The sequence below is a fragment of the Battus philenor genome, unplaced genomic scaffold (genome assembly GCF_028537555.1).
Source record: "Battus philenor isolate CCGP_79_NKW_IND1 unplaced genomic scaffold, ilBatPhil1.0.hap1 SCAF_19, whole genome shotgun sequence".
Classification (NCBI taxonomy): domain Eukaryota; kingdom Metazoa; phylum Arthropoda; class Insecta; order Lepidoptera; family Papilionidae; genus Battus; species Battus philenor.
The window spans coordinates 2,118,633-2,134,860 of record NW_027181681.1 but is presented as its reverse complement, the minus strand read 5'-3'; the positions used below and the strand labels follow the sequence as shown (position 1 = coordinate 2,134,860).

At 32.3% G+C, this 16,228-nt stretch overlaps 1 protein-coding gene across 3 annotated transcripts in view; it reads left to right on the top strand.

Moving 5' to 3' along the window:
• The window catches only part of ITP (ion transport peptide), an 86,941-nt gene extending 79,087 nt beyond the window's left edge, over positions 1 to 7,854 (top strand). For 2 of the 3 annotated variants that reach the window (XM_068764161.1, XM_068764159.1), the window contains exons 2-4: positions 5,008 to 5,222; positions 5,698 to 5,818; positions 7,743 to 7,854. In XM_068764161.1, coding sequence (XP_068620262.1) covers positions 5,008 to 5,222; positions 5,698 to 5,818 — 336 coding nt within the window. In that variant the 3' untranslated portion in view covers positions 7,743 to 7,854. Of the gene's footprint in view, positions 1 to 4,298; positions 4,359 to 5,007; positions 5,223 to 5,697; positions 5,819 to 7,742 lie in introns of those variants that run through there. The other variant, XM_068764162.1, reaches the window with a different exon arrangement.
• Positions 7,855 to 16,228: the final 8,374 nt, after the last annotated feature.

Sequence of the window (16,228 nt, the reverse complement as noted above, 5' to 3'; positions counted from 1 at the left end):
TGACCCAGTAGCCATCTGTTTAGCGCACCTAGTACCCCAACCTCACCTCAACTTGCCAAGCCGCTGCACTTTTGTTCCTGCACGGTCATTTCCGAATCTAATCACCCCGTAGAAAAATCCTTTGTCTATCCACGTGCACAACACAATTCACAACTATGCTTTAAACAACACAAAAACAGCTGTCCAGTTTTTTTTTTTTTTAAATACGTATATAAAACAACTTTTACTCCGATCTTTATCAGTGTAGACTGCACCTTATTTGCATAACTACCTTTATATGTTATCGAAAATAAGACGAATTATCCACAAATGTTACATCTATAAATATCGCCGCGTCTCTACCGCAAACGCGCTCATTAGGCGCTTCGGTTCCCATGCGAAACGAGACCGTCCACTTAATAACTTTATTACAAAGCCGGCATGAATCAGCGGAGCCCTAGGGCGCCGTCAGACGTCTCGTTACCGAAGCCCGACCGGCCCGAAGCCGCATCTTTACGACCCGCCATGAGAAACTGGTTAAGCGCGCCTCCGGACCTGTGTGGACCCGTACTATTATCTTTATTATTAACACACAGATCTTTTATTACTCCTTTTTTAAACAAAAAAAATATATGGCGATCTACATAATTCCACAATGAATATATGGTCAATCTACGTTTTTGCAATTTCGACGATATATCTGAAAAAGTACATCTATTCTTTGCTTGCAGAGAATGATATGTAACCTTCTTCGAAATATTCTACGGAATATCTGAGGCTTTCCTCTTTTTATATACAAAGTTACCGTAAAATTAATAATTTAACAACACACTTGTGGGATTAATTATAAGTTTTTCTCGGTGATTTTTCAGGATACTTCTAGAACAATCTAGTCTCAGATTCTTTTTAACATTAAAAGACGAACATTTTCAATAAAATAATATATTGTTTCGTTGCAGTATATTAAATACTTTTGATACCGTTACTATAAAATTAATTAAATAAATAAGTGTTTAACCTTTGTCTGTGTACAGTTTAAACAAAATAAAAAACAAAAAGTCTTGTATGTTGCAAGAAATTTAAATTTAGAATTGAAAGAGAAAATAAATAGCTACTATAGAAATCATCTAGAACATTCGCAACGTTTTCGTCAGTTTTTATTTCTTCCTCGGGGATCCCCAGAAAACAGGTTCCGTTTTCGGGGGATCGGTTAGCACTCCCACACACGACGAACCTCTTAATCACCTAATTATTTCAAACTTTAGAATGTTCCATCGCGTTTCGCAAAAGGAACTTCTTGTTTGCAACTTCACATTATAATGCAATATACAAAATGATTGTTTTACCTTTCGACTAACACAGTAATAACTTATTTCTAAAGAGTAATTGGTTATAAGTGTAAAAGCTTTGAACAGGTAAATGAATTGCATTTCCTGTCAATTAGTGTATAGTACACCTTACGCAAAAATCAATAATTTCAGAGGTAAGAAAGATTTTTTTTTTTAAATATAAAAACACCAGTAATAACCAAAAAATATTAATGACTAAAATGTTTGCAATTTCTAAACATTTTTATATTAAAATGGTGTATATGTCACATAAATGAATTTCTCTTTTTACAAGTTTTTTAAAAGTTATGTAATAACCCATTTACAGTTTTATCTTTAGGAAATCGAGTACATGTTGTAATAAAATGATTCTCAAATAATCATTATTTGGAAATAAATTTGTTTATGCGTAACAACTTTAGTAGAAATTTATAAACATTAAGCCAAAAAATATACATTTGTTTTTATATAAAAAGATTACTTTTATACTGGCAACAAAAAATATAAATGTTGCCACAAATAAAAAAAGGTTTGCAACTCCGCCTTTGAGTTATAACCTCGAGGTGCATTGCGGTGGTCCACGCTCAAATGAAGCTGCAGTTTGCTCTCCGCGGCTGTCTGCTTTACTTAATCGCCGTCTCAGAGCACTTAACAAGTACAGAGAAGGAGGTTAACGTTATATTGCTTAAGGAACTCCGCTATAGCAGTATAGCATTATATATAGCAGTATAACAGTATAATAACGGTAAACTATTATTTGTGTATCTGGCAAAGTTTATTTTTTTATTATACCGTTAAATACTTAAATTTTAATACCCCCTTTATTGCCCAAAATACAGACTTTATGAAGGATTGGATGACAAGATCAACTGTGAAATTTCTGGCCGGGTCTTATATAATCTATAATTAAAAGTATATAATTAAAAACATCTTACTATAGCATTCCTTTTTACTTGATATAAATGTGTAGGACTTTATTTATTGACTTGTTAATATTTTAAAACACACATCAAAAAATATTAAATTTCATTTTAAAATGCAACTGTCAAGTTTCTGACAGCGCTTCTCAGCAGATCAGTATTCTGACAGATGGTAGCTTACGACATATAATCTTGAAATAATTGAGGTGCGAGTGCATGCCTGCTTAAATAAAGGTACCTTAAATTTAAATTGTTTAAATTTGAATTTAATACATAAATAATTACAGATTTCTCGTTTAAATATGTAAATAAATGCAGAAAAAAAAAGTATTTAATAATTTCAATTTTTAAAAACCCAGTGAGTATATTTAAATTTGTCCGTCGATCGCAATCGATTACTCAAGTAGTCTATACAAGTCCATTTGCCGGCCACACCGGAGTTGGTCAATCTAGGCGGGCAACCCCGCCTCTTCATTAAGAATCATGCGAAGTATGTAAATTTACTCATATTAAGATTAACTCGCCTATTAGAGATTGAGAAATAACTTCAAAGCGTATATCTTTTACTGTAAACGTTACTAAATAAATAACCACGATTTTAATGTTTAATCGATTTTATATTTAAAGAATCGATAGATGTTTCTAATCTGTATCACGTTTTAAACGGAATTCCAAAAAAATTTTTCTCTGTGGTTTAATAAAAAACCTTCTTTATAAATTACTTCATGAACGTCTTACTTTGAAAATAAGAGTATACAAGTTGATTGGTTATAGGTGTAAAAGTTTTAAAAAGGGATTAATCAAAATATTCAAAATTCAAAGGTTTCAGAAATAATAAAAAACGTAATGATTATATAACACAAAATAGCGTTTTCTGAGTATGAATATATATTAAAATTAATTAACATTTATTATCTGTGCCTGCAGACTTTATACTGTAAGAATTTATTTGCCTGAGGTTATTATTTATTATAGGTGTAAAAGCTTTGAAGGGTTTCTGCTGACAAATCTGCTATATATTCACACCTTTAAAGGTGTGAATATATAGCAGCTTTTATAAATTATAACATGAAAAAAAATATATTAATCAAATTATTTATAATCTGGGAACATTGCGAATGAGTGTTCCATGGTATAATCTGTGTAAGTTGTCATAGCAATAAGCGCGGGAACGCTTCGTTTAAAATGATCGATAATTAGTCAGGCCGCCGCTAAGACCGGTTGTCAAAGGCCTTGCTCCTTAATAAAATGGGAAGACAGCGGTGAGTAGACAGTGTGTGGTCCACTCTAGGCGGAGGCAGCTCTCTGAATGAATTATGCCCGTAAATATGATAGTTTATCGCGCCGCCTGTAAGCGATATTGACTTGGACTAAGATAGTTGGGATATCAATTTATCTATAACAATTTTTCAAATCAATTTAGTAGTGCTATATTGGTTGAAGACTTAAAGTCACCAAGAGAGCAATAAGAGAAGTCAGAAACGAGGAGATCCACAGAAAAACCAAAGTCACTGATGAAGCTTGAAGATTTGCACGTCCGGAGTGGCAGTGGGGGTTTTCGAGTGGCGATTACAAGTTGGTAGACACAACGTACGCTTCTCACTAGGTAGATCGACGATGTAGTAAAGATCACAGGAAGTTACTTGATGTGGGCAGCGCAGGATCTGTCATTGTGATCTCTGATGAAGGCCTATGTTTTGCAGTGGGCTTCTACCACGTATTCTATGCTACCACGATTGAAATATGATAATAGTGTATCATACATTAGCCAACGGACTATTCATTACCTCTCCAAACCTATCACGGTCATTTCCAATCAACCTTTGTAATATTTATACACAATATATCACATAAAACCTTTTTTTTTTGTACAAATGCGACAGTGTGTATCCGAACGTGTTTTTTACACTTGTCCGAATGTACGTCGGCGCGGCGTCAAACAAAGGCAACGTTTATACTGACTTTCACTACGCAGAGTGAATTTATTTTCATTTGTTGTAATGAGGTAACTGTTCACGGACAAACTTTATCGCGGCATGAACATGTCATGCGTGTTTTACCTTTGAATGTCCTCAAAAACAGACGAATGTAATCCTTCAATTTAACAATACGTTTTGTTAATTTTAACAATGTAAATATAGTTCTTTAAAATTAAAATTGCTAGATTAATGTAACAAAAAGAAATTGTAAAAATTAGTAACTGTTTACTATGGTAATTACAATATAAATTTGATTACAGTAATGTATAATAGAAGAAAAATACAGAAATTATTTTAGTAAATAACAATGATGTGTAAAAAGTTAGGTTAGGTCCTTTCTGGAAATCCTTGGTTGAGAATTCGACGAATTACCTCCGCCGCTCTCTGCGACCTGCTTTTCTGAATAAGTCCATTAACTTGAGTCCCGTCACCACCCGAGCAGAGTCCGCCGTTGGTGATCGCTCTCTTGGTCTTTGCCTGTACTTTTTCTACGATAACCTGGCTGGACTCTCTGGTTGCCTCTGAGTTATGCCTATTCTTTATACGCGGTTAATATTCTTATCCTGTTAGCAAAGAATCGTCAATGCTCTGTTGACATATGACGTCGCATAAAACGTCACTCGTGACAGCTGTCATATGGGTGTCATTTTAATGGACACGGCAATTTTTTTCTTTTTTCTTTCTGGCGTCACCGCATCACCTTAACAGAAATATATGATGGAACTATGTCTAACTGTGGAAGTGAAATTACAATGATGAGTCTATTTTGGGACTGGTGGTCATAGATGATGATTGTTGCAGATGCATCTAAGTTCCGTGCGTGTGGCGCTGGCAGCAGTGCTGGCGCTGGTGGTGAGCTCGGCGGCATCGCCGTCTACACATCACGTAGCACGTCGTTCCTTCTTCAAGCTGCAATGCAAGGGCATCTACGACGCCTCCATCTTCGCTCGTCTCGACCGCATCTGCGACGACTGCTACAATCTCTTCCGGGAGCCATCGCTCTACAACCTCTGCAGGTACATTCCGTTTTACGAGCTATAATTAAAATTTTGTTTTTTTTTATGGCAATTTTATAACGTCTAATAATTGTTAAAATAAATTAATTTCGGTGTTTCAAAACATAACAGAGACACTGAACTTATACGTAAATACAGATGTAAACTAAGACATACAGATGTCGATTTTTTTATAAATTTTATTATTTTACCTTTTAACAAAATAGATAATCTGTTTCGTCAATAATATGACGGATTTTGTATTTTAGAATTAATACAGGATATATTTAATTCAATTAGCTCGATTACCAATAACCAGTTAGTGAAAACAGATTAGTTGTAAAACCCTTTATTACGCATACCACGCATAGTTGAATTGACATTTTTTAATCGTTATAAAGTTGCCAGTGTATCGATGGTACGTCAACGATCGAGTCGACTAGTATCGATTTGAACTGTCAACATCTGTTAAAATATTTGTTTCGTTGGGGCACAGGGAAGACTGTTTCACGACAGATTACTTCAAGGGCTGCGTTGAAGTACTACAGGAGACCGACCAGCTCGAACTGTTCAAGGAATATATTAAACAGTTACACGGGGCAGATCCAAAAATTTAGGTACCAAGGAGTTTTTTTTTGACAGACCTAACTCTATCCTTTCTCGGTTGAGGCGATGACTTGTGCAAAGTTCCCTACGTAAGCTTAAATGCATGGCTACTTTGTTTTTTATTAACATTGATATAAAATTTTGAAAATGAATCGTTTAATGCTCCTAGCCATGCTAGGTTCTTTGAAAACATTCTTTATTTGTTTACTCTTAATTGTAATAGTCCATAAATATAAAAAGAAGTTACCAGAATAAATAAAGTACAATGGGCAGTTTTATTGCAAACTGCAATTTTTTACAGCCATTCAAGACACATTAATTATTTGAAAATAAAAATGTAAATTTAAACAGTACTTTTAAGGTTATATTTCATATTAAAGTAGTAAGAATAAATGGAATATAATCTATAAATATTCCGATTCCGCATCAAAGAAGCGAGTCACTTCGTGAAAACTCGTATGTCTGCAAATAAGGGAACTTGTAGGTGACAGATAATTACAAATGCATTCTACGCCTTTCCAACCGCCTTTTTTCTTCGTACTCTAGCTTCGCAGTCTTTTATTTGGGAACAAGGGCTTTGGGTGCATGTACTTTGAGATGGTATGTTTGGGAGTTTATTCGAAGCACTTGCCTATTCTCTCTTCTTTTCTATTTCGCACCTTTACAATAACAACTTTCGTATTAAATTGCATGTAAAACTAACTCAGAAAACTCAACAGCATTTATTTGGCATACTTACAACAATAAGCAGGGTCAGGTATGTTGGCTAAAAGAAAGAGCACAGATAACTTAGCATTATTACGAGCAACATTAGAATAATTAGTTGCTAAATGTTCTAGGCTTAATGTCACTAGTTTTAGTTGGATTATGAAAAACCTGTATAACTATGGTGTTATATGACAAAGTGAATAAAAATATTACAAGGTATACAAAAATTAAAGGTTGTAACGTATAAAATATGTCTAAACAATTAATTGTATGTTGACAATTTGAAACTTGCTCTAATGTTCAAATTTGGACGCAAAAGAGAATTTTACGTGTAAAGTACTCAATACTATGTAATATTGTTCCCGTAACCGTGAATAAAAGATTTAAGGTAAAATCTTTAATTTTTGTCAATAACCTTTAATTCTGTTTGGCGGCAAAAGCACACACGCCGAAGTCTTTTCCTACCAGATGGTCTCTTGTGTTCACGAGCTAAGCCGTGAAATATGAAGAGACATTTTTTTATCGTATGTCTGTGACAAAATTTTGACATATGTCATATAGGTGACTAGTTATGTCAGAATTTATGATAATGTCATTTACATCCCGTAAAGTTGTAATGAATGGCTCAAATCATTCAAATGATTACTAGAAAAAAATATTAAGCAACAATGTATCACTTAATTACCCACAGTCAGTTAAATAAAATGTATACAAATGCACGAAACACATGCAAACAATAAAAAGTTATTGTTCTATGCTTTGATTTCCATAATTAGCAGTGAAGTAGTTTTAATGCTCTCTTATATAATTGTTAATTATATAATACGGCTGACAATGAAAATATTAAAAAAATAAACAATTTTTTTCATAAAATTTAAGAAATGTTCCAGAAATTTTTTACCCGTTTTAACATTTCGTTTCACATCCTCTGTGATATGTTATCGTGAATTTTAAGGAATTTCCTGTTCTTTGACAAGAAAATGATTATTTAACGATCCGACCTATTCTTATTGTGTTTATGTAGTTGTTGTTTATTTTGGAACAGTAATCGCGAAGGAATGTCGGCTTACCACTGTAAATAACCTAAATATCTTCCTACACACTTTACAAGCTTGATTCTAAAACACTGTATACTGATCTATAAACTTTAAACTTTATATGCTGCATACTAACAGGGTAAAGTAACTATGGGTCACGGAGTTTAAAATATCCGTTTTATATTTTCAGGCGGGAATGTTTTCAATCGAAATACTTCAATGGTTGTGTGGAGGCACTGTTGCTCACCGACGAGAAGGACGAAATAGAACAAATGGTCGACTACCTCGGGAAACGCTAATATGGATACTGTTAGCCCAACATTTCGCGCCATTTCTTGACACTTGACGCCATTTTATATAACCCAACCGAGTTAACATGCCGCCACGATATAGTAAAACAACGACCATCGTAACGGTCGCCACAACTCCACCGCTTCGCCAACAAAAAGCAGAAACGACTGTCAAGTTCCTCCACACTGACGTCTGCTTTCTATCCTCAACGTATTCTAGTCTTTATCGCGACATAAAATTATTTATGTTTGCAACTAATTGTAATGTTATCATAATTTGTGTTAGATAATGTTTATACAAACTTAAGGACATTTTGTGTATTTAATAGTTTAAAAAAAATGCAAATTTTGTGTTAATGGGTGTTGTAGTAGGCTTATTGCGGGCTACGAATGTGTAAAGTACATTAAAGTTTTCATTTGCATCACCTCCTAGACAATTTAAAATTCTCCATTCGCCGAGACAGATGTATTTTTTTATTATTTTTGATGCTGGCCATCTCAACCGATCTGTCTCCAGATAATAAAATATATCTTCCGACTGATTTTGTCACTTTACATTGCGACGCATTCCAAGCACAGTATTTAAATAAAATTTACTTACGCTTCTTATTTTTTAATTTCGGTTTCTTCAACTAACATTGTATTTTTTTATTGACGGTATTAAATTATGTATTATATGATTTTGTATTTTTAGCTATGTATAAAAACCATTCATATATGCGCGTACGTGATTCAACGAAGTCTTTGATCTTGGTGAAATCTTATAAATTAATTTCGTTTCTTTAATTAATATTTATGATGTCATTTTTAAACAGACAAAAAATTATCTTGAAACACAGCTGTCTACATAATTCTATGAAAATAATGAATTTATAAAAATAATAGAAAAAGAAGTTTTGGTATAAAGTCACGAGTTTAACAGGTTATACATTAAAATATTTTATTTTCATCTAATAAAATATTTTTGAAATGCTTTAAAAAGAATAAAACCCAATGACCTTGTTGAATTTATTACGCGACTTAATGTATTCTGTAATAGTATTTTTATCTTAATTATCTTTAGTTTTAAATGCACGTCTTGTATTTGATGCATCACATATGCTTAGATTTATTTGAATCATGTTGATAAGCGAAGCGAAAAAAATACAGACTGACCACCGCGTCTTTGACAGCAACCATTTTGGACGTGAAAACAAATACATTGTCTATGGTATTTTCTTCGCTTCGAGCAGTTCTGTTTGTATCTGCGAAGTTCAGTTTTAAGCGATTTATTATATGATTTAATTAGTTTTTAAGTATTTATAAAGATTTATTATTATTTTTTTGTATACTTTCGAACTATTTATTATTTGTTACTTTTAAATGCGGTTTATTTATTTTTGTGAAATAAAAAAAAGGAACCGGTATTGCTCGCAGCTACCAGTGGTGTACGCGAGGCAACGGATTTATTTTCTTTCGCCCGTGTATTTCTGATGTATTCTGTAAGTTGCGGTTTATACTTACTATCCTATACGTAAGTTTGATCAAAAGCCTTCTCTATGTCCGAATCTCAGCTATTTATAGATTTCTTTTAGCGTTTCTTAAACTCACACGTGGTTTGACAGAATTCCGACGTTTCTCCAACAGTACGACTGTTTGAAACGAAACGAATCTACCCGCATCAGCCCTGTTTTTTTTTTATTTAAAAAAATGGTGCCAATAATTGACCCAATGAAACTAGTTGTAACGAATTTAACTAATATTTAGATATGTTAAAACAATTTATAGGACCTGTGAGAGTATTGTATAAAAATATAAAAAAAATTGAATTAGCGAGATATTATTCTATTTGTATAAATTTTATATAAAACAGCTAAGAAACGCTACGGGTTCCACGAAATATATTACATTTTGAAAATGATCACTGCTTTTTATTGCTACACTTATCCCTGAGAACCTCTCTTGTATATCCTTCTCAGGCATTATTTTATCGAAAATCCACTCAAACGATCTACAAGCTCTGCGGCAATAAAGTAACATGTGGCGGCCCGAACCAAAGTTCCTGTGGGTGCCCTGAAGCATGTCCACTAAAAGGCAAAGGTTATGCGCCTCCTGGGCTTTTTCTCCTGAAATTCGCAAAATTTTCATAAAAATCAAATGGCAATAAAGCTACAGTAAGAAACCGTAACCAAAAAAACTCAGATTAGTCCAATGTAGATCGTTAGTTAACTGCTGTGACCACTGTAAGGCATATGCCTCCCCCAAGATCACAACAATGACCGGTCTTGCGACCTTAACTAAATCGATGGTCTACCTTATGGGGGGGGGGGCTACCTGGTCCGTGTCTCCGGTAGACACCTTCAGTCTTTCAGGCACCCAAGAACACCGCCCGTCCCCTACCAAAGACTACAGCATCAAATCAAATTGAAAAAATGTATATTCTACACGGGATTGAGACCTACTTTGTGAAAGAAACTCAGGACTATACACCTGTTTTTAAATAATAAGCGTTTGTTTGTATTAACTCTATAGACAATGCGGTATAGGTATCACTATACATTAGGTATACTAGTTAATAGCTAAAAAGTTCTCAACTTATCACTTTCCTTCATAATGAGCCAAGGATGCGTTTACACAGAGAAAATGTCGATCTACACGAAAGAGCGCTACAACTTTGGCAATCATAGTACTGAAGTTTATTAACAATAAAAATTACTATTTGAGACAAATTGAAATCGATTATCATTTGTATAAGCTTATAGGTTAAAAGTGAATAGTCCAAGCGCACTGTACTTGACACGTGTGTACAGGTGGCCAAAAGTCAGGATCAATGGCATGACATAAAACGGAAACTAAGGAGGGTTTCAATTGAAACCGACACAAGGAGAACAGTCTTTATTACACATATATAGAATAAAAAATATACACATGTGATATTTTTCAATATTTAATTACAAAATGTTTCATACAACACAGACTGTGCGAGTTTTAGTCAGAAATTAAATTTAAAATCTCATAAAAAATAATCTTTAATTTACATAGAGACATTTGACATTAAAACATACATAGAATGCAACAAAATTCCTAAAACACAAAGCATAAGTTAATTTCAAATTTATTAGTTTTAATTACAAACAAAAACCTAATTAAACCAGTCTTTTCACAATCACTCAGTCGTATACAATTTACTTTTCATGTCACTATACTTACAGTTTATAAAAACTATATTTGATATATATATATACATACATATATAACTTCTTACAACCAATGCTTCAGGATATTTGAAGGTGACAAGTTTCCTAAAACACATGCTGAAGTAACGAAACAAAGACAGAAAAAATGTAGGATATAATATGGACAAACGTGATTTTGTTTCATTTGGAAGAATGTTTCTTAAAATCTGGAAGATACATTGTTAACATTTAAAAAATAGATTATATATCCATTAAAGCACAATTTCTTTGTGTTATTTTCAAAATTGAACCTTATTATGGCCCATACATATCCTATAGCTGTTATATATACATATATATTGCTAAATAACATTCATAATGTATGTTGAATTGTTTATGGTAAAATCTATTTTATATATTAATTCATGGCACAGTGGGTCTTGTAACAAAAATATATTATTATTTACATATATTTATAAAACTAATCTGTTTGATATATGAAGTGTTAAAATCATTTCAATCGCCCATAAATGAACGTCAGAAAATGTTGCCATTAAAAAGGTAAATAAATGTATGCACCATGGAATGCTCTTTTTATTAGTATGTCAAAAAAATTACAACTTGTTTTCACTTTCAATGACTCTTTATATATTAAAATTAATACTGTAATGTCCTGATTTTTATTTAAAATATCATTTATAAGAACATTTACTAAAAATTATTGCTATTATAATATACAAAATATGTGATATATTTTAAAACATTTTGGGGCTTCATCTTGACGGTGATTCATGGTACATCTTGTATATGGCAACACTAAGTTTTTGCATTCACTGTACGCACACCACAGAGGGCATTTGTCCTGTCAACATGCGATTATGTCCACGCAAATATGGTAATCAAAGTACTGAAAAAAATCTTAGTTACTTGTCTCGACTATATGTTGAAATAAATATAGATAGTAAATTTTATTTCACAGAACATTTATATTCTTTTGATTAATGAAAAACGTAGGCAGCCGGCCTTAGTTATAACATAAAACATGAACTATTTTTAAACATATATTACATTCTGTACAAGTACCTGCAATGATTTCTGTACCACCGTATCTGTCAATCAAGAGTTTCTTCGATAAAAAAAATTAGTGAAAAATGTCAATTTAAAAGTGCTCATATTATTGCAAGCACTTCAATAATTTAAAATTATAGATGCATTGACATAAGGATATACAGAAAACATTAGGTATTACAAAAACGCAATAAAAATATTTTATAATAATAATGCAATTAATATTACTTTTTTTTTATATACTAAAGAAAGAGTACCATTAATTTTCCCAACAAATTATTGTTTAAAATCATATTCATTAATAAATCCGAATATAATTTTATACGTTAACACGGGATTTTATTGACAGCTGTCAAATTTGCGCGGGAAAAATTCGGACTATAGACACCAATGTTTTCTCTACATTTTTTAATTAATAAAAAATGAGAAAACACATGATAAGAAATGATAATAAAATAGTATAGTTTTTGTTGAGGAACGGACAATAATAACATTACATATTTGAATTAAAAATGTCTTAAAATTAATATATATATATATACAAGAATTCAAACAATAACATTTGACATTGTCTCTTTCAGAATTGAATTTGCTATTATTATATTATATTTTTTTTAATTATCTTTCCTAATAATATAAGTATTTATAAACAACTACTGTACAATGTTTTTTAAAATAAAATTGTTTATTAATTCATGTATAAAAATATGAAGGTACAAAATTACGGAAGAATACAGATTCTAATGGAAATCAAATAATATGTTATCACATTTTATATATGTTAGTCACATAGTAAAATTATTTTTCATAGGATAACAACACCATTGGATTATCTGAAAAAAATAATATTCAATTTTAAGTAATAGAGGAAATTAAATGTAATTAAACTTTATACAAATAAATTAACTTCTCAAAAAAGTAATGATAACATTATAGTTATCCATATTAAGACATTCTGGCACAGGTGCGGCTTAACCTATAGTGCAGAGTGTGCAATGCACACGGGCGCCGCCGCAGCGCTCCCTGAGACAGCTAAGAGCATTGTCTTGAAATCTATCACAGTTCGCCGCTTATTTTCGCAACAGAGATATGCTACAGGCATAATAACAATGAGTGTTATTTTGCCGTCATAAGAATAAAGGCCGTAACTAATACCATACTGTAAGCTATACTTACTTTTAAAATAGTTTGTAGGAATATGAAAAAACTTTTTCGTTACGACGGCAAAGTTAACAGTTATAGCCGCTCGGGGAGAGGGGGAGTCAGGCCTAGAGGTCGATAGGATTTCATTGCACACGGGCGCCACACAAGCTAGAGCCGCCCCTGTTCTGTCATTTATTTACTTTGTAATGGCGGACTTAACCCTTTCATTACCAGCGCCGGCAACCATTTTGTAATGTAGACTTATTTATATGTAGATTCCTGTTTTAAGATTTATCACAGCCAAATAAATTACCATCAATTATTCTAACTTTAATTTTTAATTAATATACCAGTAAAATCTTTAAATATGTAACACTTAAATGAGAAAATTCGAACATCAGCCTACCGCCATGCAATGTGGACACTTCGCGGCGCGCTGTCCAGTTCAGTAGCGTCATTTCGGCGGAACGTACTGCGGTAAGGAAAGGGTTAATTCCCTACTAGTCAACGTGAGAGATGGTTTGTAGGCATATGTTCAAGTGATACATAAAAGCTAGTTATATGACATATGCATTTTATATAAATACTACTCATATTAAATTTATTATAATTAACCCTTTCGACTCCAAGGCTGTTATGTAGCATCGATAAAATTTAATTGAATTGTAGTATCTTGCGATTCTAGAATATGTTTCATTCGTTCGCGAATCAAACATTTTAGTAACAAAAATCTTTCCTGTTTTAAAATTTTCCACAAAAAGAAGTATTACACCATGTCGAGTATCACTCGACAGTGGAGCTTGTGGAACAAAATCAGTGTCGAGTGACACTCGACATTGGAGTGGAAAGGGTTAAAAATATAAGACACTAAGTAAGAAAAGGACCAATATTTAGCTACTTCCGCACATGTCCTATGGTCCTTTTCTTACTTAGGATGGACTACATGTGCGGAAGTGGCTAAATATTGGTCCTTTTCTTACTTAGGATGGACTTCCGCGAGGTAACCCCTGATTCCATCAAATATATAAGACACTAATTTTATTGTCAACCTAAAAATATTCAACAGATTATGTGGAATGATGAGAAGTTCAAGAAATTTTCTAGAAGTTTAAATCGAAGTTTCTAGAAGTGAATAAATTAAAAATACATACCGTTAATTAAAAGTCATCCAAACATAAGTCGAAGTGGTCCTCCATCGCTTTGTACTGGTCGCTGGAAAACCTCATGCACTTAGGGCAGGTGTACACCTGAGATTTAGAAGTAAACCGTGTTATACATTATAATAAAATTAAATATTAAAGTTAGTGAGGCAACACTGTATTGTTAACACGTTGAACGCCATGGCGGACACCATGTGTCCGACAGCATACTGTCCCCTGGGGCCACACCATTAAATCGAAAATCGTGAAAAAATCGCCAAGGTGTTTTTTTAGCAACTATTGTCAGTAAAACCCTTAAAAATAATGCGCGACTTACGGAAACAGCGATTTATACATTATTATTCTGCGGGGTCGCGCGGGTCACATGCCTTGGTAAAAACAGTAAAAACTGTCCGTTGGCTCCCTAGAGGCTTCTGAAGAGATCGAGGGCATGCGGACACGTGGTGTCCGACGCGGACTCTTGGACCCAACATGATGGCAGTCACATGGTGTCCGTCGCGGCCCACTGAACTAAACATGGTTTTTAGTCTGGCGTTCAACGTGTTAAAGATAAATTAGTTATTGCTATAAAATGAACGGTTAACTGAAAATTATTATTTCACTAGGCACTAGTAATATAATATATATATGCTATTTATTTGCAAATATAACGCAGCATATAACACAAAGATACATATTAGTGTTCATGCAAAAATATCAAACGCAAATTTAAGTCACTTTTTGCCACAATCATATAGAAACAATGTCATATTAATATATTAGGGGCACCGGGAAGTAATGTCGCTTTCTAAAGTTAAATTCACACGACTACATTTTTAACAAATTTTTATTTCTAATCAACAATATATTCACCTTCCTTATCAACAACCTTTTGCCATCTAGTATAGTTTCAATGCCGGAGCAGTAACAAATCAATCGGTTATTCTATAAAATATGTCGATAGAAACAAAAATACTTTTCGGTCCCCTTAATATTATATATATATATATATATATATATATATATATATAACATGCAACACTGAAACTTACTTCTGGCAACATTCATCATTTCGTTTTAAATAATTTTCGCCATTATTTTGGAAGTATCGTTAAGAATCAATTTCCTATATTGCACATGATTATACATAAATATTGTAAATGACATATTTATTCACGGCAGCGAAATAACAAATAACCGCAGATGTATATTGACGATTATAAATGAATGTAATGAGCTTATATAATAAAGCTATATAAACTATGACTTTTGACTTTGTTGTAAATTCCTGTAATATTATTTTATACGTTTTATATATACATATATAAAATATGTAATTTTATCTAAATTAATATTTATAATCTAAGATTGTATTAGATACCTATTTACATAAAATTATTGCTAAGAAATTATGGAGACGGCTTCATGAAGCAATAACAGATAAAATAACAAATGAAACAGAAAAGCTTTCAACAATACGCCAACACTATTTATAGATTAATATACATACAATTTAATTCTTTAGTATTTTCGTTAGAGGAAATCAATTTTAAGTCTAATATTAGAAAATGACAACAAAAAACAAAACACAACAAACAAAACGACTCACTGGAACCTTACCACAATATACGACCTCCATTGACACAAGGTATAGTTTTTAAAGTTATTTTAAATTTATTCTGATACTAGTAAAATAAAATATTTATTTATTTAAATAATACATAAACAATAATAAATTAATGCAAACATTAAAACATACATAAAAAATAAATATAAGAAAAATGCAATCATGGAGTAAAGAGAACAATTAAATGTTAATAAATTTTATATATATTCTGTTTATAATTCAAATTTGTCAACATCAAAAGTTGAACGTCAACT